The sequence below is a fragment of the Mustelus asterias genome, unplaced genomic scaffold (genome assembly GCF_964213995.1).
Source record: "Mustelus asterias unplaced genomic scaffold, sMusAst1.hap1.1 HAP1_SCAFFOLD_1398, whole genome shotgun sequence".
Classification (NCBI taxonomy): Eukaryota; Metazoa; Chordata; class Chondrichthyes; order Carcharhiniformes; family Triakidae; genus Mustelus; species Mustelus asterias.
The window spans coordinates 38252-63386 of record NW_027591343.1 but is presented as its reverse complement, the minus strand read 5'-3'; the positions used below and the strand labels follow the sequence as shown (position 1 = coordinate 63386).

The 25135-nt window shown below is 41.9% G+C and overlaps 1 protein-coding gene across 1 annotated transcript in view; it reads left to right on the top strand.

The window, feature by feature from the left end:
- Positions 1-25135, top strand: part of LOC144488238 (ras-related protein Rap-1b) — a 65012-nt gene that overhangs the window by 18900 nt on the left and 20977 nt on the right. The window contains exons 3-6 of the mRNA XM_078206272.1: positions 17714-17802; positions 19865-19933; positions 20534-20590; positions 22180-22320. Coding sequence (XP_078062398.1) covers positions 17746-17802; positions 19865-19933; positions 20534-20590; positions 22180-22320 — 324 coding nt within the window. The 5' untranslated portion in view covers positions 17714-17745. The remainder of the gene's footprint in view (positions 1-17713; positions 17803-19864; positions 19934-20533; positions 20591-22179; positions 22321-25135) is intronic.

Here is a 25135-nt window from a genome sequence, read left to right as displayed (position 1 = left end):
TTACATGACAGTCCCTATTGCAGCTAAAATATGATGCTCTCGCAGTTTCTCTTAAATATCCATGCTGCATAACATAAAAAGCTTCACCCTTGAAAGAAGATGAAGCAACGGAGCCTGACCAGATTGTTGGCTCATAGAACAGGAGCCATATTGGACTGGATGTTAACTCTGTTTCTATCTCCGTAGATGCTGCCAGACCTGTTCTGTATTTCCAGCACTTTCTGTCTTTATTTCAGATCTCCAGCATCTGTAGTATTTAATTTTGCTTTTAATCTGGTCAGGTCAATCTGTGGTTAAAATTTGTACACCAGACTGAAATGTAATACGTTATTCATTTGTTTACTAATTGGAACCATAAGATGATGCACCTTTAAATGAATTATAACAGAACAACTGTAGCAATACAGAAACTTAAATGTGTACAAAATATAGCATGCAGAAGCAGGGCTCGATGCCAGTAGGACATAATGTAGATGGTGACTTAACATGCAAATTTGACTGTGCATATTAAGATGTTCAAGTGATATTTCATCATTGTTTATTTTATGCTGTTTGGTGTTGAATAAAATTGTGGAAAAAACTCTTCCTCTCTCTCATGTCTATGTTGGAAACAAGACTATATGGCAGGTGGTTCTGACAATGCTATTTTTGTGGAAAGTCAGGAAAGGTAATATATGATCCAGGAGGGCCAGGAGTACTGAAGGTATTGAGTTGAATCAAAATGCACGATGGAGTGATTTGAATCTGCTGCTGTGTAGATCTAAAGCTATTACTGCCTTGGTCCAAATATCCTTAGACATCTGATTCCACATCACCTGACGACTCAGCTTAGTCTCGGCTCCCCAGGTGTGATACCATTTGTAATCAATTAGCATGTATCTGTGTGATTCATATAGTTTCTACAGGGTGAATTTGCAAACAATTAATGGAGCTTGTATAGTAATAGTGAACAATTCAGTCAGTGTGTGAGATAAAAACATTGAATTCCCTAGAGATGTCAGCAATCTTCTGTGCCTTTTTGTGCTGAGGGATTTAGTTTGGTAAGCTGCTGGATGCAACCATGCAGCAAATGCCTGGCATTAATACCATCAGATGCCTTGGGCAGTGATGTCAATGGTTGCCTGCAATGCAAAGTGCTAACTACAGCAAAGCTGGCTGATTTATAACAATGACACAAAAAGCTGTTGGTCAATCTTGGAATTGGTCAAGGCCAATTCACACCTCAGCTTACCCAGCGTTGATCTTTTCCCCAACTGATGGTTTGCATAGAATTTAGCTAAAATAAAGGCAGTTTGAAACCAGGCTGTTATGATTTCGACAATGGTGCCTATATAGTTGCATTGCGCCTTCTAAGCAAACGTTTGCCTGCAGCATACGTGTCTACCACAAATAAATTTTTATAGCCCACTGGAGATTAATAACTCAAGTAAGCTTTGTCATGATTGAAAATTACATTTTTTTTCAAACCTAAACCCTTGCTGTAATTGCCTGCACTGCATTCCAAGATTATGTTGGTGCATGTTAGACAACAGATGTAAGCCAGGAGCTAAAAGTAATATTTTCTGGATTGGACATGTCCTTTTTTGGGACTGTTTCTAAAAATGCGAGTAACGCTTTTTGCATATTAACCTTTCTTTATATTTGTCCTCCTGAATGTCAATCATTTGCGAGGAGTATAATTCCTCAGATGTTGGTTATAGTTTGATATCTTATCTAAATGGCCTTTATTAGTGTCTGAGTCTTAACATTGAGAGTTTGTAGACCTTTTGGCTGTTGTGGACATCTCGTTTCAAACCCATTCTTCTTCCTGAAGTCTACACATATACATTGTATTGGAAGTGGGAAAGTTAAATTCGAAAGTGATCAACTTTCCCCCTCTTCAACCTCGGGTGCTGAGACCACTTGTAGCAGTAACTCTTCCACCAGCTCATCAAACTTCCTCTCATGTTCCTTACGGTCCTAGTCCTGAAATTGCTCAATTTCTCTATCTCTGTCTCTCTCTGCCTACCACCCCCTGCTCCCCATGCCCTCTGAGCTCACCTTGCCCATGAGATCCACCTCCTGGCTTCAATCCTATGCCCATTAAAATGCTGACCACTCAACTTCACCACTTGTCCACATGTTTGCTAATATTGTTAACAATTCTCTGTTCTTTGATCCCCCCCCTTCTTTGATCCCCCCCCTTCTTTGATCCCCCCCCTTCTTTGATCCCCCCCCTTCTTTGATCCCCCCCTTCTTTGATCCCCCCCCTTCTTTGATCCCCCCCCTTCTTTGATCCCCCCCCTTCTTTGATCCCCCCCCTTCTTTGATCCCCCCCCTTCTTTGATCCCCCCCCTTCTTTGATCCCCCCCCCTTCTTTGATCCCCCCCTTCTTTGATCCCCCCCCTTCTTTGATCCCCCCCCTTCTTTGATCCCCCCCCTTCTTTGATCCCCCCCCTTCTTTGATCCCCCCCCTTCTTTGATCCCCCCCCTTCTTTGATCCCCCCCCTTCTTTGATCCCCCCCCTTCTTTGATCCCCCCCTTCTTTGATCCCCCCCTTCTTTGATCCCCCCCCTTCTTTGATCCCCCCCCTTCTTTGATCCCCCCCCTTCTTTGATCCCCCCCCTTCTTTGATCCCCCCCCTTCTTTGATCCCCCCCCTTCTTTGATCCCCCCCCTTCTTTGATCCCTCCCCTTCTTTGATCCCCCCCCTTCTTTGATCCCCCCCCTTCTTTGATCCCCCCCCTTCTTTGATCCCCCCCCTTCTTTGATCCCCCCCCTTCTTTGATCCCCCCCCCTTCTTTGATCCCCCCCCTTCTTTGATCCCCCCCCTTCTTTGATCCCCCCCCTTCTTTGATCCCCCCCTTCTTTGATCCCCCCCCTTCTTTGATCCCCCCCCTTCTTTGATCCCCCCCCTTCTTTGATCCCCCCCCTTATTTGATCCCCCCCCTTATTTGATCCCCCCCCTTCTTTGATCCCCCCCCTTCTTTGATCCCCCCCCTTCTTTGATCCCCCCCCTTCTTTGATCCCCCCCCTTCTTTGATCCCCCCCCTTCTTTGATCCCCCCCCTTCTTTGATCCCCCCCCTTCTTTGATCCCCCCCCTTCTTTGATCCCCCCCCTTCTTTGATCCCCCCCCTTCTTTGATCCCCCCCTTCTTTGATCCCCCCCTTCTTTGATCCCCCCCTTCTTTGATCCCCCCCCTTCTTTGATCCCCCCCCTTCTTTGATCCCCCCCCTTCTTTGATCCCCCCCCTTCTTTGATCCCCCCCCTTCTTTGATCCCCCCCTTCTTTGATCCCCCCCTTCTTTGATCCCCCCCTTCTTTGATCCCCCCCCTTCTTTGATCCCCCCCTTCTTTGATCCCCCCCCTTCTTTGATCCCCCCCCTTCTTTGATCCCCCCCTTCTTTGATCCCCCCCTTCTTTGATCCCCCCCCTTCTTTGATCCCCCCCCTTCTTTGATCCCCCCCCTTCTTTGATCCCCCCCCTTCTTTGATCCCCCCCTTCTTTGATCCCCCCCCTTCTTTGATCCCCCCCCTTCTTTGATCCCCCCCCTTCTTTGATCCCCCCCCTTCTTTGATCCCCCCCCTTCTTTGATCCCCCCCCTTCTTTGATCCCCCCCCTTCTTTGATCCCCCCCCTTCTTTGATCCCCCCCCTTCTTTGATCCCCCCCCTTCTTTGATCCCCCCCCTTCTTTGATCCCCCCCCTTCTTTGATCCCCCCCTTCTTTGATCCCCCCCTTCTTTGATCCCCCCCCTTCTTTGATCCCCCCCCTTCTTTGATCCCCCCCCTTCTTTGATCCCCCCCTTCTTTGATCCCCCCCCTTCTTTGATCCCCCCCTTCTTTGATCCCCCCCTTCTTTGATCCCCCCCTTCTTTGATCCCCCCCCTTCTTTGATCCCCCCCCTTCTTTGATCCCCCCCTTCTTTGATCCCCCCTTCTTTGATCCCCCCCTTCTTTGATCCCCCCCCTTCTTTGATCCCCCCCCTTCTTTGATCCCCCCCTTCTTTGATCCCCCCCTTCTTTGATCCCCCCCCTTCTTTGATCCCCCCCCTTCTTTGATCCCCCCCCCTTCTTTGATCCCCCCCTTCTTTGATCCCCCCCCTTCTTTGATCCCCCCCCTTCTTTGATCCCCCCCCTTCTTTGATCCCCCCCCTTCTTTGATCCCCCCCCTTCTTTGATCCCCCCCCTTCTTTGATCCCCCCCCTTCTTTGATCCCCCCCCTTCTTTGATCCCCCCCCTTCTTTGATCCCCCCCCTTCTTTGATCCCCCCCCTTCTTTGATCCCCCCCCTTCTTTGATCCCCCCCCTTCTTTGATCCCCCCCCTTCTTTGATCCCCCCCCTTCTTTGATCCCCCCCCTTCTTTGATCCCCCCCCTTCTTTGATCCCCCCCCCTTCTTTGATCCCCCCCCTTCTTTGATCCCCCCCCTTCTTTGATCCCCCCCCTTCTTTGATCCCCCCCCTTCTTTGATCCCCCCCTTCTTTGATCCCCCCCCTTCTTTGATCCCCCCCCTTCTTTGATCCCCCCCCTTCTTTGATCCCCCCCCTTCTTTGATCCCCCCCCTTCTTTGATCCCCCCCCTTCTTTGATCCCCCCCCTTCTTTGATCCCCCCCCTTCTTTGATCCCCCCCCCTTCTTTGATCCCCCCCCTTCTTTGATCCCCCCCCTTCTTTGATCCCCCCCCTTCTTTGATCCCCCCCCTTCTTTGATCCCCCCCTTCTTTGATCCCCCCCCTTCTTTGATCCCCCCCCTTCTTTGATCCCCCCCCTTCTTTGATCCCCCCCCTTCTTTGATCCCCCCCCTTCTTTGATCCCCCCCCTTCTTTGATCCCCCCCCTTCTTTGATCCCCCCCCTTCTTTGATCCCCCCCCTTCTTTGATCCCCCCCCTTCTTTGATCCCCCCCCTTCTTTGATCCCCCCCCTTCTTTGATCCCCCCCCTTCTTTGATCCCCCCCCTTCTTTGATCCCCCCCCTTCTTTGATCCCCCCCCTTCTTTGATCCCCCCCTTCTTTGATCCCCCCCTTCTTTGATCCCCCCCTTCTTTGATCCCCCCCCCCCTTCTTTGATTCCCCCCCCCCCTTCTTTGATTCCCCCCCCCCCTTCTTTGATCCCACACCCTTTCCTCTGCAAATACTTGAACATGTTGTCGCCTCCCAAATCTGTTCCTTTCCTGGAACTCCATGTTTGAATCCCTCCAATTACATTTCGGTCCTGCTACAGTGGTGAAGCTGCTCTTATTAAAGCTATAAATGGCATCCTATGTGACTGACAAAGATAAACTTTCCCTCCTCATCCTTCTCAATCTGTCTGTAACCTTTGATGTGATTGACTATCCCACCTCCTCCAAAGCCTTTCCACTGGCATTCAACAGTTGAGATGGCTCTCATCTGGTTCCATTCCAAATAACAGTAGTTTCTCTTATTATACCACACTGTTTACTCAAGGATCTATCCTTGACTCCCTCCTCTTTCGCATCTACATGCTTCCACTCTGGAATCATCTGCAAGCTCAGCATTAGTATTCACATGTGCTGACGACACCCAGATCTATCTCTCCTCCACCTTTCAGCAACTCCACTGGTAAAACATCAGACTGCTTATCTGAAATTCAGTGCTGGAAGAGCAGAAATTTCCCTCAATTAAATATTGGGAAGTTTTTGGTCCCCACCAATTCCATTCTCTAGCTACCAACTTCATTCTTTTACCCTGGCAACAGTCTTGAGAGTAAACCAGTCAGTTCACAACCTCAATGTCATGTTTGACCCAGGGAGGAACTTCCAACCATCACAAAGACCACCTAATACCATCTCCATAACTTCGCCCCTGACTGCTGCTGAAACCCTCCCTCATGCCTTTGTTACCTCCTAGATTTGACTATTCCAACGCACTCCTGACTGGTCTCCTCCAGACTACCCTCTGTAAATTTGAATTCATCCAAAACTGTGTCTTAACTTGCAGCATGTCCAGTTCTCCTATTACTCCTGTGCTTGCTGAACTACATTGGCAATGTCTTTTAAATTTTCACCTTTGCTTTTCAGTATTTCCATGGCCTCACCTCTCCACATATCTGCACTTCTCTATCTCTGAATTTGTGTTCTTGATTAATTGCTCCATCATTGGTGACCCTGCCTTGAGTTGCATGAGCCCCAAGCTCTAAAGTTCCCTCCCTACATGCCTCCACCTCATTATCTCATTTTCATCCATTCAAATACTCCATCAAAGCTACCTCTGGAAGGTTTTGGTCATCTTGTCTAATATTTTGTGTGAGTCAGTGTTATATTGTTCTTTATAATGCTCCTGTAAAGTACCTTGACACATTTCATGCAGGGCCTTTAACTTGATAAACATTTATACTTGTCAATCCAAACCTGGGTATTGTCCAGGTCTTACTGCATTTGGACATAGTCGCGAATGGTGTCGAACATTGTGCAATCATCAGTGAACTTCCCTATTTCTGACCTTTATGGAAGGAAGGTCATTGATGAAGCAGCTTGGAGATGATTGGGCCTAGGACACTACCCTGAGGAGCTCCTGAAGTGATATCCTGGAACTAAGGTGATTGACCCCCAACAACTGCAATCATCATCCTTTGTGCCAGGTATGACTCCAACCACTGGAGAGTTCCCCCCGCCCCTTGATTCTTATTGGCTTCTGTTTTGCTTGGGCTCCTTGATACCACACTCTGTCAAATGCTGTCTTGATGTCAAAGGCAGTTACCTCACCTCAGGAGTTAATTTCTTTTCTCCATATTTGAACCAAAATAGTTCTGTGTTGTAGCTTCACCAGGTTGACACCTCATTTTTAGATGTGCCTAGTGTTGCTCCTGAACTCCTCAACGAACCTGATTGATCCCCTACCTTGGTGGTACTGGTAGAGTGGGTGGTATGCCTGGACCATGAAATTGTGGATTGTGATTGGGCACAATTCTGCTGCACTTGATGGCCAACAGTACCTCATGGACTGTGGGAGTGCCACACAACATGTAGTGTACCCTCAATGTGAAGATGGCACTTTGTCTCCACAAGGATTGTGAAGTGGTCACTTCTAATACTGTGATGTGCAGTTGCATCTGTGGCAGGCAGGTTAAGGATGAGGTCAAGTATCTTTTTCCCTCTTGTCGGTTCCCTCACCACCTGTTGCGGACCTAGTCTAGAGGCTGTGCCCTTGGGACTCTGCCAGCTCAATCTGTATTGGTGCTACCGAGTTACTCTTGGTGATGGACATCCAAGTTCCCCAACCAGAATGCATTCTGTGCTCTTGCCGCTGTGTTTCCTTGACATGGTGTTTAATATGGAGAAGTACTGATTGATCAGTTGGAGGGGATGAGGGGGTGGTACGTGGTAATTAGCATGTACATTCTGGATAACTAACCGTAAATGCAAAACATGATTTTTGGTGCTGGAAAATGTGGTTGATTTGTCTGCTGGGAATTGTGTTACATGAACAAATTAAGCAAATTAAGTTTCCATAATTTACTGCATGATATGGTAGTTTACTGTTGGGTTTGGAAAACAGTTTAAAAACAATAGAATAAAAGGCATTGTTTGTTGTGTGTGAACACTTGGCAATTTTTCATGTTTGCTTTTAAAACCTTATGTTCTGCAAACTTGAACTCTACTTTCATGAGCAAAGTTGTGCAATGAATTGGAACATTTAAAGATTGATCTCATTTCTAATATGTTTAATTCTATTTGTATTTTTAATCTACACGTAGGTCAAAATTTCCATCTATGTTTCCAGATTTCTAAACTGAGCAATTATAAGTTGCATCATTGTTGAAGGCCATATGTTAGTCGTGCTTTTTTTCTGCTTTGGCAGAGCCATTCTGGATGACTAATCATATTTGGCATCAATTTGTCTTTGTGGTCAAAAATAAGTCCATATATTCTTGTACCCATGCCTAATTTCGGAAATTTACAATTGCTTGTTAAGTCATTTGTCGTAATATTCTATAAATGTTTAATTTCTTGGAATATGTGCTTAATTCAGCAAGAAAAGTCAATGCATAGGTCATATCTAACATGACTGCTGTGCTTGGTGGATCTTGTGTTGGCTTATTTAGGAGATTCTTTGATAAGTTGTAATTAGTTTCATTTTAACAGTGAGGAACATATTAGTAATTGGGGTGTAAGGGCCTTAGTGGGTTTTCTCAACTAGGCAGTTAATATCTTAATATGCACCTGGGATTTGCAGTAAACACTACTTGTGATTAAATATAATTGCTAAATTGAGCATTGTTTTTCTAATTTAGGGAATGCAAATACAACGGACATTTCTCAAAGAATGTGCCAGTAAAGGTGCAAAAAAAATTTGAATTTCCTTGGAAGAGACACCATGTCACCAATAAGGAGATGTTGGGAATGTTGCCCTCTTTTTCCTCAGAAATAAATTTTTATAGAATCCCTATAGTGCTGAAGGAGACCATTCGGCCCATTGAGTCTGCACTGACCGTAATCCCACCCACACCCTATCCCCATTACCCCATCCATTTACCCTAGCCAGTCCTCCTGACACCAAGGGGCAATTTAGCATGGCCAATCTACCTAACCCGCACATCTCTTGGTTGTGGAAGGAAACCCGAGCACCCAGAGGAAACCCACGCAGACACAGGGAGAATGTGCAAACCCCACACAGACAGTGACCCAAGCTGGAAATTGAACCCGGGTCTCTGGCGCTGAGAGGCAGCAGTGCTAACCAACATGCCACCGTGTTCCATTAATTCGATCATTCACAATTTCACAATGCACCTCTTAGGTATGTTTACAGACCCATAATACAATTGATGAACTATTGGGTTACTTGAAGCTTTAGAACTGCTTGTATCACAATGCATTCTGAAAAGCATTTTTACATGGCGAGCTGTTAGCATCTGGGAATGCACTGCCTGAACATGTTGTTGTAGAGACAGATTCAATTGTGGCTTTCATAAACTGGGTCGTTATCTGGAGAGATTTTGAAGGACTACAAGGAAAAGGCAGAACAATGGGACTAGATTTGCTGCTCTTACAGGGAGCTGCCACAGACACGATGGGCCGAGAGGCTTCTTCCTATGCTGTAATCATTGTGATTTTATGATTCCATTCTAAGTGCTCTTTGTGAATCATACATTAGTCATTAGGTTTCCGTTTTCACAAAAATAAATTTAATTTCCAAATGTGATCCCAAAGCTCTAAAATCGTGAAGTGTAATCTAATGGAATAATTTAATGTACTAAATTAATTAACATTAGTGATCTTGGTCTTCAGGGCTGTTTTTCAGTTGTGCATTTGAGTTGTCAGGTTTTGTTAAGCTGAAGTTGAGAGATTTTGGAGGTTATATAAAATATATAGAATATATCAGGGGGAAAATCATTTGGCCAACATCTTGCTTAGTCACTTGTATAGGCATCAGTATCAAAGCAACTTGCTCTGACAATTATGGTTGTTGAACATGCGTCGTTGAATGTGGAGTGACATGCTTGTATAATTGCGCGCATAGTTACTAGCTCCAATAAAGCAAGGCCAAAGATAGTATCATAGTTTATTCTGATTACTTTATTGCTAAAGCTCAGTGACCATAGAAGCTAATGGTTCTAAAGGAATTTCTCCATCTTCCTTCAAAGATTATTGCAAGATTTAGATTCCATTGCTTAGTCAATTCTAGTGAAGTGCTGCTGAAGCAAGTTAGTCTCAGGAGGGGGTCTGCTATTTAACTGACATAAGGAGGACAATGATGACTGGGAGAAACTGGCGTTTTCTGACTTATTCTTCAGCTGTTCAGCCTTTTTGGTGTGGTCAACTACATTGTTATCTAATATCTTTCCTGTCATGTGAAGCCTCGGTGACGCCTCAAATGATAGCCCGTTCTGATGCATGGAGTTGGGGCCTCATCATGCACTGAATTGCCTGCTCAATAACAAGGTTCTGCAGCAGATTTGAAAAGGTATTAAAGGTTGTAAGAATGGACACACAAGTCCACAGTAGATTCCTAGACATTCTGCCTTAGGAGAATGTCAGCTGTTTTTGGACTTACTGCATGAAGAAAGCAACAAATTTAAAGCTTTAGTTCCTTTCTGTGATAACCTGATTGATACTGCTCGGTAGCAGAGAAAATAGCATTTCCATAACTCTCACTGGTGGCCTCTCTTCAAACGGGCAGGGCAAGGGCACAGAGAGCTCACCACATACAGTCATCATTACCTTCCTCTAATGTACTTTCTTTGCCAATTTTTTGAAAATACCCTCATTTGGTTCCACTTTTGTAACCAGAGTGTAGTATAAAGCGTTAACAGGATGCGGGGCAGCATGGTGGCACAGTGCTTAGCACTACTGCCTCACAGTGCCAGGGACCTGGGTTTGATTCCTGGCTTGGGTCACTGTCTGTGTGGATTTTGCACATTCCCCCCGTGCCTGTGTGGGTTTCCTCTGGGTGCTCCAGTTTCCTCTGGATGCTCCAGTTTCCTCCCACAGTCCAAAAGACATGCTGGTCAGGTACATTGGCCATGCTAAATTCTCCTGCAGTGTACCCGAACAGGTGCCAGAGTGTGGCAACTAGGGGATTTTCGCAGTAACTTCATTGCAGTGTTAATGTAAGCCTGCTTGTGACACTAACAAAATAAACTTTAAAATAACTAATGAATGACATAGATGTTGTACCACTGAAATCACAATGTGGTTTGATTTGTGTTAGATCTGAGAGGGAGGTTGGAATCATGCCTTGGAGAAACATGCCTACTCTATCCTGTTTAGATGTAATGCTAATAAACAAGTGTCTATATCTGTCTAAGAACCAAGTCACACGTCGAGAAATACTCATCTCAGTTCTATTATTATACAAACAACACATCAGTGTTGAAGGAACCCCACAGTGAAGAACCCTTTGAAAACTACCTGTAAAAAAAAAAAATTGGCAAAAAACGTACATTGGAGGAAGGTAATGATGACTGTATGTGGTGAGCTGTCTCTGCCCTTGCCCTGCCTGTTTGAAAAGAGGCCACCAGTGTGAGTTATGGAAATGCTATTTTCTCTGTTACCGAGCAGCATCAATCAGGTCATCACAGAAAGAAACCAAAGCTTTAAATTTGTTGCTTTCTTCATGCAGTAAGTCCAGCAACAGCTGACATTCTCCTAAGGCAGAACATGTAGGAATCCACTGTGGACTTGTGTGTCCATTCTTACAACCTTTAATACCTTTTCAAATCTGCTGCAGAACCTTGTTATTGAGCAAGCAATTCAGTGCATGATGAGGCCCCAACTCCAAGCATCAGAATGGGCTATAATTTGAGGCGTCACTGAGGCTTCACATGACTCCCATCAATTGGCTAGGTCCATGGTCACCAGTCGCACAGACATAGCATGCCAAACCAAAAGCGAGTGTGGGAAATTCCATGCCAGTAGCCATTTTGAGATGCTTACATTATGGTGCGAAAACCCAGCATAGATCAAAAAAGCAGTGACAGGATGAGAATGCTTTCAGTGTGACAAAACTGGATATTTCACGTGTTTCTGCAAATCCAGTAATTTTAATCTTAAATTGAAGATCAGAAAGTATTTATGAAACCCATTGCTTCTGAGAAATGGAAAGTCCAGAAAAGTATAATATTAAGGGGGAGTAGACTGTCTTTATCCAGACTACTGGTCAGTCATAGTCCAAGTTCAAGGCTTTGATACAATTTTAAAAATTGATACTGCAGTGCTGTTAACATAATTGCAGATGACCTTGGACTGGCTTCAACCAAGAATCCTTCATCCATCAGACATCAAGTCATAAGGTCCAGGCAGCATAGGCCTTCCAGTCAAACACAGGATTATTGCTCCTCTTAGCTACAAAGGGCGGCACATCATTGATTGTGAAGAACAGGGAGAATTAATATACAACTTTGTTGAGTTGGCATACTTCTAGGAATCCTAGAAAAGGCAGATGAAGTCCATCATTTGAGCAACTCAGTCTTTCATGCAACAGTCACAAACCTTTTATTTGGGAGCAGTGGGGAATTTAACCTTTCGTAGCTGAGGAAGTTTGTACACTCAGTAGTAACTTCCTTTCACAGATAGCGTACACTCGACCAAGGGCAGATAGGGAAGTTCTGAATCTCTCTGTTCTTCACAAAGTAAGGCCAGAGTTGGCAGATACATGGGGCTCTACAGATGGCGACCATACCCATGAATTCCTGCTGGATCTGAATTGGTTCTTCCTAGAAGCAATGAGGAAGAATTCCTTGCAGTATTGAGTGGCAAGCAGAGCCTAATTGGATAAGAAATTGGTTTTATTCTTGAAGGTAATTGTCCAATTGAACTTCTAGTCACAGGTAACTATTACAACACTGTTTTGGCCATAATGATTGTGATATTTTAATTATAGATTTCTCTTCAGCACTATCTGCATGTAGTATCCTACATTGACCAGCTTTTGGCTGATGTGAATCTGTGAACTGTTGTCAGTGGAAGTAATTTTAATTTAAAAATAGTTGATTTTTCAATATTTAAATGGACTTGCTATTTAGGTCACACTTGCAGATCCCTTATCAGTGCTGTCCTTTCCTAGTGGTAGTGCCATTGCCTGTGAATCCTTTTACTGATGGTGCTTGCTACTTTTCATTTCTATGAATGTGTAGTATAAATATACATGTGTAAGAGTATGTACCACAATTTATTTGAAAAGATGTACTTGTGGGCATGCTGCAACTGTTGGAGGGATTAAATTATGTTGGAAATTTCAGCTTGTTTTCAGTTTATAAATAGCTTTCCACATGGCGTTAATGGTTATCACAGGTGTTAATACGTTAGTAGAAATTTGTTACTTCAGTAGCCTTTGATAAAGTAGTGGAGTCATGATTAAAAATAGTGTCAGGGACACGCAACAGAATTGATGGAAATGTGGCTGCAAGGCAATCATGGGGATTAAGGGTAGTTTTCCTGACTGGCAAAAGCTGGGAAGTGGCGTTCTGCAAGAATCTGCTGTTCACAATTTATATAAAAGATACAGACAGGTTCTGAAGTATAATTTTGAAATTTGCGGATAACGTCAAATTAAAGATATAGTCAATGCCAGGGAAGACTGCAACAAAATATAACAATTAATGTAGTGGAATGCATCTAAAATTAGCAAATTAATTTCGATGTAGATCAGTTTTGGTAGAAAGAATAATGAAGTTGTATTGTTCTAATCCTTGGCCAAAACCCCCAGAGTTGTTGAGAGATCCGATTGGGGACCAATAATATTTAACATAGATTTTGTGACTCCATACACTTGAGTGATTAACGCCTCAAGTTTTGACAGGTTTTGAACAAACAAAAATTAACTTTAATATGTAAAATTAGAAAGATAAAACAATTTGCAATATCTATCATGTTAACATTCAGGGTAAGTCTGAGGTACATGTGAATTAACAAATCCATTGTGGTCGAACGTACTAGCATTATGCAATAGATGGCAGATGCAACCAAGACAGAGTCACGGATTTCCCAATAACCCACCCAGACACCAGTAACATTTTGTCAGCCAATCTCATTGAAACTCCATCTCTGTCATGAGGGGTTCCAATCCTCATCTTTGAACACCTTGCCTTGGTTCAAGCTCCAATTCTGGTGCTTCCAACAACAGTCCACTTCAGTTTTGATCTCTTCTCCTGAGATTCTGTTACCCTGGATTCCAGAGTACACTCAAACATCAAGTCACGAGCACATTTAAAGCTCTTTGGCCATGCCAAGCAGAACACCACTGCTTCAAAGCGATACCTTTTTCTAAAGGATCACAGCATGGAGTCACCAACCTTCTATCTTTTTGTGCCTTGAAGGTTTTTCCTGGGCCCACTTCAATTACTAGACTTGGATGGCATCAGCAACAGGGTTCCAATCTGGTCAAAAACAGAAAAATACTGTAAAATCTTGGCAGGTCAATCTGGTGTCCCGGTTCCCCTGGATACCTGAGTACTCAATCAAGCACCAAATTACAGGCATAACCTCAGATCTTCAACATCCACAGGAAGTCCCCAAGGGTTGTCGGGATCTGCAGTTCCTGACCGTCACAAGTTGGACCCTAAATGAAGTAAAGACCCCACGGAATCTGGAGGATACAGATAGGCAAATCACTAAAAGTAACACATCATTTATTTCCAGAAGTATAGAATTAAAAAGCAGAGCTAAACTTGTATGGAACCTTGGTTAGATCATTGAGGTATTGAGATTAGTTTTGCTCCCCATATTATATTGAACAAAATAGAGAAAAGGGCGAGATTTACAATGATTGGACTACAGGTCCAATTTTTTGTTGAGGGTTATTTTTTGATTTTTTTGGGCTACTGTTTGGTTTGCAGGTGCTCCTTTTACATTCTCACCATCTTCTTTATTGGGGATGCAGTGACATTATCTTCTGTATTTGTGTTGATTTTTTTTAGGATTTCCCTTCAGACAGAACAAACATTAAAGACTGAGACAAATTACCATTTCAATCATACTGAATGATGGTTAAACATAGAAACTAGAAGCAGGAGTAGGCATGCTCTGCCATTCATCTTGGTCATGGCTGATCATCAAATTTGATATCCTGATTCCCCCCCCCCCCCCATATCCCTTGATCCCTTTAGCCTCGAGTTTTATCTAATTTCTTCTTGAAATCAGACACCGTTTTGGCCTCGACTACATTCAGTGGTAGTGAATTCCACACGTTCACCACCCTCTGAGTGAAGAAATTTCTCCACCACTGTCCTAAAAGGTTTACCCCTCATCCTCAAACTATGACCCGTAGTTCTGGGCTCCTCCACTATTGGGAACATTCTTTCTGAATTTATCTTGTCTAACCCTGTTAGAATTTTATAAGTTTCTATGCGATCCCCCTCTCTCTCTCTCTCTTCTAAACTTCAGTGAATATAATCCTAACCAATTTAGTGTCTCCTCGTATGACAGACCTGCCATCCCAGGAATCAGCCTGGTAAATCTTCGCTGTACTCCTCTACAGCAAGGACATCCTTCCTCAGATAAGGACACCAAAACTGCGCACAATATTCAAGGTGTGGCCTCGCCAACGCCTTATGCAATTGCAGCAAACGTCCTTATCCCTATACTCAAATCCTCTCGCTGTGAAGGCCAACATACCATTTGCCGCCTTTACTGTCTGATGCAACTGTGCGCTTACTTTCAGTGACTGATGCACGAGGACTCCAAGGTCTCGTTGAGTATCCGCCTCTCTCAATTTGCACCCATTCAAGTAATAATCCGTCGCCCTATTACTGCTACCAAAATGGATAACCTCACATTTATCCACATTATACTGTATCTGCCATGCAGGTGCCCCCACAAAGCTTATCCAAATCACGCTGAAGATTCGCTGCATCCTCCTGTCAGCTCACCCTCCCACCCAACTTTGTATCATCTGCAAATTTGGAGATAATAAATTCAGTTCCCTCTTTCGAAATCATTAATATACAATGTGAATAGTTGGGGTAGTAGCACAGATCCCTGTAGAACCCCATTAGTCACTGACTGCCAATCAGAAAAAGACCCATTTTTGCCAACTCTTTGCTTCCTATCTGCTAACCATCTTTCTATCCATCTCAAGACATTACCTGCAATCCCATGTGCTTTAACTTTACATAGTGGTCTGTTATGTGAGACCTTGTTGAAAGCCTTTTGAAAGTCTAAATAAACCACATCCACTGATTCTCACCGGTCACCTCTGCTGGTTACATCCTCAAATTCCAATAGATTCGTCAAGCATGATTTTCCCTTTTGGAAATCCATGTTGACTTTGTTCGATTCTACCACTGCCGTCCAAATGTTGAGTTATGAAATCCTTGACAATAGAATATAGCAACTTCCCCAGTACCGACATTAGGCTCACTGGTCTATGGTCATAAACACCTGTTCTCTCTCTACCTCTTTTTGAATAGCAGGCATACATTAGCTACCCTCCAATCTGTAGAAACTATTCCAGAATCCAAAGAATTTTGGAAAATAACCACCAATGGATCTACTATTTCCAGGGCCACTTAAGTATTTTGGCCTGAAGATTATCAAGATCTGGAGATTTAGCCACCTTCAGTCCCATCAAGTCCCCCAAAACCATTTCTCAACTTCTGCTGATTTCTTTCAGCTCCTCACTAAAACATGTTTTCTCTCAGCATTTCTGGCATATTTATTCATGTCTTCCTTTGTGAAGACTAAAGCAAAGTACAAATTTAATTCCTCAGCTATTCCTTTCTTCCCTGTTATGAATTCTCCTGTTTCTGACCGTAAGAGGTGAAGTCGGTAAAAATACCTCTTGAGGCTGGTATGAGTCAAAATAGAGTAGGCTTTATTCTCACAAGCTTATGGGAGAACTTGACCCCTTGAAAGCGGAAGCCAAAGTTCTCTCTGAACACAAGAAGCGTGGACCTTTATACATCAGGGTTCCCAATACAAGTCATGAAGCAAAGTCCAGTTAACAGTCCTTGATCATAAATTATAGTTCCTTTAACAGCTTCTGATAGTCTCTGGATCATGGTTAGAGACTATCTGGTATCCTTGGGTCATAAAGCACAATTCTCCTGGTCGTTGTAGTCAAGGTGCCACCTCTGGTCCCCTGCTCTTCCCGCAGCTTTTCCTTTGAAGTGACTGTGTGTGATTGCAGTTGTCCCAGTGGGAGTCCTCCTTCAAACGGCCATTCTCGCACTCTACCATTTGGTAGCTGCTTCCTTTGTTTAAATTATACACAAGCCTATGGAAAAAGTAAGACTTACAACCCTACATCTACATTTAACTGTCTGTTTTATCAGAATGATATAAAGAAGCAAGGGAACCATGAACAAATGGCTTATACTAAAAGTTAAAGATGAAAGACATGAACAAATGGCTTAATACTACTACCAGGAGCAATATAAACAAAGGGGAGACTAGCCATAAGGAAGGGTTATGTTTGTGATACATTCCAGGTACAAAGTTTAACCTTTTAGGTACAAAATACATTGCGTACAAAAAAAAACATTAACCCTTTCCCTTCTTCAGAGGCCTACATTTGTTTTTGTCAATCTTTTTCTCTTTACATACCTATAGAAACTTTTACAGTCAATTTTTATGTTCCCCGCTAGCTTACTTTCATGCTCCATTTTTCCCTTTTTAATCAATCCCTTGATCCTCCTTTGCTGAATTTTAAACTGCTCCCAATTCTCAGGCCTATTGCTTTTTCTTGCCAATTTGTAAGCTGCTTCCTTGAATCTGATACTATCGCTAATTTCCTTTGTACGCCATTGTTTGGCCACAATTCCCTTACCACTCTTGCGGCAAACGGGAATAAACATCTCTGGCGTTCACTTCATTCTTTAAATGGCTGCCATTGCCGGTCCACTGTCTTTCTTTTCAGTAATGTTTCCCAGTCCGTCATGGCCAATTCGTGCCTCATGTCATCATAGTTGCCTTTATTGAGATTCAGGACCCTGAACTCAGAATCAACTACATTATTATCCACCTTGACAAAGAATTCTACCATGTTATGGTCACTCGCCAAGGGTTCTCTCACAACTAGCCAGGGCACAGAGAGAAATTTAAAGGGAAGCTAAATCAACACCTAAGGGAGTTAATTGTGCTGACCCAGTTAGATGACTAGGGATTTGAGGAGATTTGTTGGTGGCATAAACACCTGCATGAACCAGTGGGCTGAATACCTTGTTTCCTTGTTTGTATGTTCTATGTAACTTACTGTAACATGATTTACTTTGTTCTGAAATTGACCTTTAATTTAACTTGAACTGCAATATTTATCTAACAATTGCAATTTTTGTTTTGGTACAGCTGAAAACGATATTCACTGAAAACGCTACAGAATGCGCGAGTATAAGTTGGTGGTCCTCGGTTCAGGAGGAGTTGGAAAGTCAGCTTTGGTGAGTCCTATAACATTGCTGTGTCGCATTTGTGTGTGCTTCCAATTTCCTTTTGACTACCCTTATATGGATCTGCAGTTGCCAGCCCTCCTTGTACCTAACTTCAGTGACTCTGCAAGACTGAAGACTGACTGATTAATTACCCACAAGCCCCCCTACCTTCTCACTCCAATGTGATCCTGACATGTTAACGCATTCTTCAGATAAAGGCTTTATAGTGATAATTAAGAGCCCTGTCTCAAACTGAAGCATAAGCCAGTATTATTTATCCCATTGCTCCATTGGTTGAGATTGGATAACAAACCTGGGAGTATTGTGAACTGAGGCGGAAGAATGATGGACTTCAAGAGAACGTGGATGGGCTTGTGGAATGGGCGTATGTGTCAAATGGATCAAAATCTTGGACCTTCCTTCCTGACACATTGCACTTGTGCCAGATGGACAGCAATGGTTCAAGAGAGTGGTTCACAACCACTTTCTCGAGGGCAATTAAGAATGGGCAATAAATGCTGGCCAGGCAGCAAAGCCCACATCCTGTGAATGAATATAAAAAATAACTAATACAGGGAAGAAGTGTAAAGTGATATATTTAGCTTGGAAGAATAAGGAAAGAAGTATAAAATGAAGGAAGCATTTCTAAAACGGGTGCAGGAGCTGGGAGTAAATGTACACAAATTATTGAATGTGGCAGGGCAGATTGAGAAAGGGGTTATGTGGCATACAGGATCCTGGGCTTTGTAAATAGAGATATAGACTGCAAAACTAAGAACGCAATGGTGAACCTTTATAAAACACTGGTTTGGTCTCAGCTGAAATGTTGTGTCCAATTCTGGGGCACCACACTTTAGACAGGAGAGGGTTCAGAAAAGTCTTATGAGAAAGGTTCTGGGAATGAGATTAGTTATGTAGATAGATTGGTAAGGAGAAGATTGAGAATAGATTTGAGAGAGGTGCTCAAAATCATGTGGGATCTGGACATAATAGATGGGGAGAAACTGTTCCCAATGTGGAGGGTTTGAGAATCCGAGTACAGCAATTTAAAATGAAGACATGAGGGGGGGAAGAATTATGTATCGAATGATTAGGATCAGTATTTAGACATTTTCAGCTCAACACCCCCCACGCCCATATTCTTGACACAAATAATTTATCACTAACCAAGTTTTACTTGTACGTCCCCAAAACTGACATACAACTATTTTAAGCAGTTTAGAGGAGTACAGCATGCATACTGGAAAAAATTTTCAGCAAATTGTCCCATTCTGCTATATGAAGCATGGAACTCCTACAGAAAGGTGAGTTATTCAAAAAGTCCTAATGTCTCCAAAGCTAGGGCATGATAAAGCCATATCCTCAAAAACAAACTGGAAATACCATCTAAATTTGATGGTATTTAATAAGCTTCCGTGCTTCATATAGCAGAATGGGACAATTTGCTGAAAATTTTTTCCAGTATGCATGCTGTACTCCTCTAAACTGCTTAAAATAGTTGTATGTCACAGTTTTGGGGACGTACAAGTAAAACTTGGTTAGTGATAAATTATTTGTGTCAAGAATATGGGCGTGGGGGGTGTTGAGCTGAAAATGTCTAAATACTGCTCGTAATTGTTTTTCTTTGTGGCTCAATGTTGAACAAATCCTATTTTGTGCAATCTTTTATAGTATAAAAGTTTATACCATAAGTACTGCTTGAATGTGGTAGCGACAAATTTAATCATAGCTTTCAAAACAGAGTTAGATAATTATCTGAAGAGAGCAGGTCTACAGGGAAAATGGAGTGAGTGGGACTAGTTGAGTTACTTTTGCAGAGAGCCAGCATAAACATGATGGGCTGAATGGCCTCTGTGTTGTAACCTTTCTATGATTCTATAACTCAACACATCCTAGGAATTGAACAGTTTCAACAGCAATATATAGTGTATTCATCTGGAGCACATTTTTCAAATTCTATATTATTATTTGACATTGATCTGTGAAGTTCAACTTCTCGATCTGTGAAGTTCAACTTCTGTATACTAGTCTGTTTTAATAGTAATACTGGGTCAATTACACTGTTTTGCAGACTGTACAATTTGTTCAAGGAATATTTGTTGAAAAGTATGATCCAACAATAGAGGACTCCTACAGAAAGGTGAGTTATTCAAAAAGTCCTAATGTCTCCAAAGCTAGGGCATGATAAAGCCATATCCTCAAAAACAAACTGGAAATACCATCTAAATTTGATGGTATTTAATAAGCTTCCGTGCTTCATATAGCAGAATGGGACAATTTGCTGAAAATTTTTTCCAGTATGCATGCTGTACTCCTCTAAACTGCTTAAAATAGTTGTATGTCACAGTTTTGGGGACGTACAAGTAAAACTTGGTTAGTGATAAATTATTTGTGTCAAGAATATGGGCGTGGGGGGTGTTGAGCTGAAAATGTCTAAATACTGCTCGTAATTGTTTTTCTTTGTGGCTCAATGTTGAACAAATCCTATTTTGTGCAATCCTTTATAATATAAAAGTTTATACCATAAGTACATTTTGCAAGTTTCCATTGAATATATTGTGTAATGCAGATTTGACTATAAGATAACAGCATGAACTCATTTGACACTTGTCAGAATTAGTTCAATATTTTTCTTTGCCTGATTAATGTAGAAAAAAAATTGCTGACATTTAAGACACAAGCCAGAAATAATCGGGTTAATCCCTGTGAGTTTCAACTCGCTGTGTTTTCTTTATGGCAGCAAGTTGAAGTGGATGGACAACAATGTATGCTTGAAATCCTGGATACAGCTGGAACGGTAAGACATAGTTGCATAAAATCTACAGTATGGAAATAGGCAATTCAGCCCAACAGCTCTAAGCTGGTATTGAACTCAAGTTTCCACCCATTCCAGCTGCCTCATTTCTGCCTTTAAGCATATATTTTTATTTCCTTTTCTCATGTACTCATTTGGTTTCCTTCTGACAGCATCTTCTTTATTTGTCTTAACCATTTCCGGTGGTAGGGAGTTCCACGTTCTAACCACTGAGTGAAGAAATATCTTATTTTGCAATGGGTTTATTAATAATTATTTTGTATGTATGGCCCCTAGTTTTGGCTTCTCTCATGATGGGCTTTGTGTAATGTGCAACTAATGCTATGTATGTATTTTACTTGAGTAACTTTAGCCATTGCTAATTTCCAAATTTTTTTTATGGCTAACAACTATTCCCTGATGAATTCTCCATGGAATCACCTCTACCAATCAGAGTCCACTTGCCAACCAATCAGCACCCTCTTATGCAGTATAAATGTTGTTCCCTTTGAGATTTGGTATTCTGTCCTGATGACTGAGAGCCAAAATTTGGCAATATGTCTCTTTTATCAGCAATATTCAAGTTCTGTACTACCAAGCAGCAATGAAAGTATTCATGTGCTCTATTTGTTCGTGGGATATGGCTATTGTTGGCAGTGCCAGTATTTATTATTAATAATCCCATTTTGACCTTGTTGGTGAGCCTTTGCACCGTATTTTTGTTTGCCACAGAATTCTGCTGAGACTGTTTCATTATATTTTTACGAGAAAAGTATTTTTGCTTATCCAAGATCCAGCAATCCATTAGGGGTATGGTTCATGTACCATCAAAATAATAACTCTGATGATCAGCCTTTTCCTCTGGAAATGCAATGCATCATCATTTTTTCCTTCAGGCCTCTGTTCCTTTCCATTATTCAGTTTGTTGCAAGCTTACTTCCATCACTTCGGATTTTATTTCCATGAATTGCATTCCTTCAGGCACAATTTTCATGAAATTTCTTTTCCTATCGCTTTTGATTTGACACTTTATGATCTTTCAATTAGATTAACCATACTGTCTGCTTTATTTCACAATCTTTTGATATCACAGACATTGATTTCCCACTGGGTTGAATATATTTGTGTCATTTGGGAATGTTATGGTGCTGCCCTGTTGTTAATTTGTTGAGTAATTACAAAATTGACAGGACCATCTACTGATGTCGTTTTTTAAAATTCTGAGCCCATTTACTATTCTTGATATTTCATAATACTTCAAGCATCTTTCTCTTATTCAAAGTGATTGACGTTTATTTTTTAATTAAACTGGCTCCAAATGCAATCAATCCTAAACATGGCTGTATCATTAAGGTGGCCAAGTTACGATATTTGCAAAGTTTAGAAGACCAAGACAGTCTGAGTTGACCACCATTGAAAGACACAAAGCACACTCATTAAAAGCTCAATTTGATATGAATTTATTTCTGTGGTTAAAAATGCAGTGTAGTAGTTACCCTGTCTTCTTTCAATTACTAAATCAAGTTGCAACTTTTTTTTTTAAAATGCTAAACTTTAAAACAACAGATGATTTAGATGCATTTTATTTACAGGAACAATTTACAGCAATGAGGGATCTTTACATGAAGAATGGACAAGGTTTTGCATTAGTATATTCTATAACAGCACAGTCAACATTTAATGACTTACAGGATTTAAGAGAGCAAATTCTTCGAGTCAAAGATACGGATGATGTAAGTATGTGCAACCAACCCTTCTCTGGAAAGCCAAATCCACAATTTTCAGGGCTAACTTCTGTTTGGATCCAACAAAAAAAAAGAAATGCCCAGTAGGAAAGGATGGAAAAAAAATTACTGACACCCAAAATTTATTTCCAATTATACTAAAGAAAAGGGTTTAAAACTGAAAAGTGCCTATGTTTATGCAGTACACTGTAAAATCGTTGCATAACACAAACTGGTAGGGCTGGGTTCATATTTAACAGTGCTTTGGAGTTGCCAAGTGGAAGCCAGCTGTTGCCCCCATAATGATTGCAAGGGAGAATATTACCAGGCTACTTCATACATTAAGCATAACAGTACAATAGAGGGAAATGACCTTCATTCTGAAGATTAGATGTAGAGTCAGTTTGGGTGGAGATAAATAGCAAAAGTGGGAAGTTTGTGGGGGTAGTTTAAAAGCCCCTAACAGTGACCACAGATTATACAAGAGGAAATGAGGCATTGTGAGAATGTTATGGCAATAAAAATGGGTCTTTTTAATTTAAATCCAGATTGGGGAAATCAGGTTGGCAAAGGTAGCCTGGAAGATGAGCTCCGTGTTTTTGGCATAATTTCTTGAAGCAGCACATGCTTGAGCCAACCAAAGAGCAGGTTACCCTAGATCTGATAATGTGCAGTGAGACAGGATTAATTGATGACTTCATAGAAAAGACATCCCTCGGTTGCAGAGATCATAACAGGATTGAATTTCACATTCAGGTTGAGGGAAAGTAGGGTAGGGCCTAAGGCTAGTGTTGGAGCTCGAGGACAATTGAGGGTATGAAGACAACTGGCTAAAGTGAACTGGGAAATTAGGTTCAGATACAAGTCAGTAGGGATGCAATGGCAGGTATTTAAGGAGATATTTTGTAACATTCAGCAAAGATGCATTCCAGTGAGAGAGATTCTGGGGGAAGAATGTACTAAGGAAGTTAAAGCTGGTGAGTGGGATTTTACAGCCCTGCCCACTGCCAGAATCATCCGGTCTCATCGAAAGTCAGTGAGTGGACTTTTGGTTGGGCTGCCGAATGTCCTGCCACGACAGGACTGTAAAATCCTGGGTAGTATCAAATTGAAAACAAAAGTGTAGTTATGCAAAGTTTAGTGGCAAATTAGAAGATTGGACAGAATATAAAGAACGGCAAAGAATTACTTTATTAAAGAAAGTTGAGAAATTGGAGTATGATGGAAAGATAGCTAGAAATATGAAATCAGATGGTAAGAGTTTCTACAGTTATTTTAAAAGGGGCAAACGTAAAGTGAATGTTGATCCTCCACAGAGTGTTTGGGGAATGAGTAATGGAAAAATGAGGAAATTGTGGATAATTGAACAGATATTTTATATCTGCCTTCACTATAGAGGATACAAATAACATCCCAGAAATAAGTGTGCATCAAGAGGTGAAGGGGTGGGGGGGCGGCGGCGGGAGTGAAACTGAAACAATTAAAATCATCCGGGAAAGAGTGCTGAGAAAATTATTAGAACTGAAAGTTGACAAGTCCCCAGATCTTGATGGCCTCCATCCTCAAAGATGAGAGATGTATTGGTTTTATTTTTCCAAAATTCCATGGATTCTGAAAATGTCCCATCAGATTGGAAACGCATTTGATAAGGTGCCACAAAGGTTACATAAGATAAGATTATATGGTGTAGGGGGTAACTTATTAGCATGTGTGTAGAGTCTTGGTTAGCTAACAGGAAATAAAGTAGGCATAAATGAGTCATTCCTAGGTTGATGGGATGTAATGAGTGGTCTGCCACAGTCATCGAGTGCTGGGTTCTCAACTATTTACAATCCATATTAATGATTTGGGTGATGGGATCAAATGTATGGTTGCTGATTTGCTGATGACAAAGATGTATAGGAAACTAAGTTTGTGAAGAAGATATAAGGTGGCTGCAAAGGGATATGGATAGGTAGAGTAGGCAAAAACTTTAGCAGATTACGTATAATGTTGGTAAATGTGAACTTGTTCACTTTGGCAGCACAAACTAAGGACAAAGGGATCAGGCTATCCTGGAACATGAATCAAAACATAAGTATGCAGATGCAGCAAGTGATTAGGAAGGCGAATGGAATGTTGTAATTTATTGGAGAGGAATGGAAAATAAAAGTAGGGATGTTTTACTACAGTTGCATAGGGAATTGGTGGAACCACATCTGGAATACTGTGTACAGTTTTGGACCCCTTATTTAAGAAAGGACATAATTGCATTACAAGCAGTTTAGCAAAGGTTCACTTGTCTGATTCCTGGAATTGAGGAGGTTGTCCGATGAGGAAATGTTGGTTGAGTTAGGCCTATGTTCATTGACATTTAGAAGAATGAGAAGCAATCTTATTGAGACAACATATAAGATCCTGAGGGGACTTGACAGGGTGGATACTGAAAGGATGTTTCCTCTTGCGGGAGAGTAGAACCAAAGGAGACACTTTTAAAAAAAATAAAGATCCCATTTAAGTCGGAGATAAGGAGAAAATTTATTCGTTGGTCGTGCATTTGTGGAACTCTCTACCCCAGGGACCAGTGGAGGTGGAGTCATTGAATATTTTTAAGGCTGAGTTTGATGAATTCTTGATTGACAAAGGAGCTGTAGGGTTAGGAAGGAAAGTTAAGGCCACAATTATATCTGCCATGATCTTATTGAATAGTGGAGTAGACTCAAGGGGCCAAATGTCCTACTGCTCCTAATTTAAATGTTTGTATGGCTTAATCAACCAACTTAAGAATGGTATTATGCCTAGCACAGAAGCCCCTGCTCACTCCCACTCTTGTCACATCCAATTC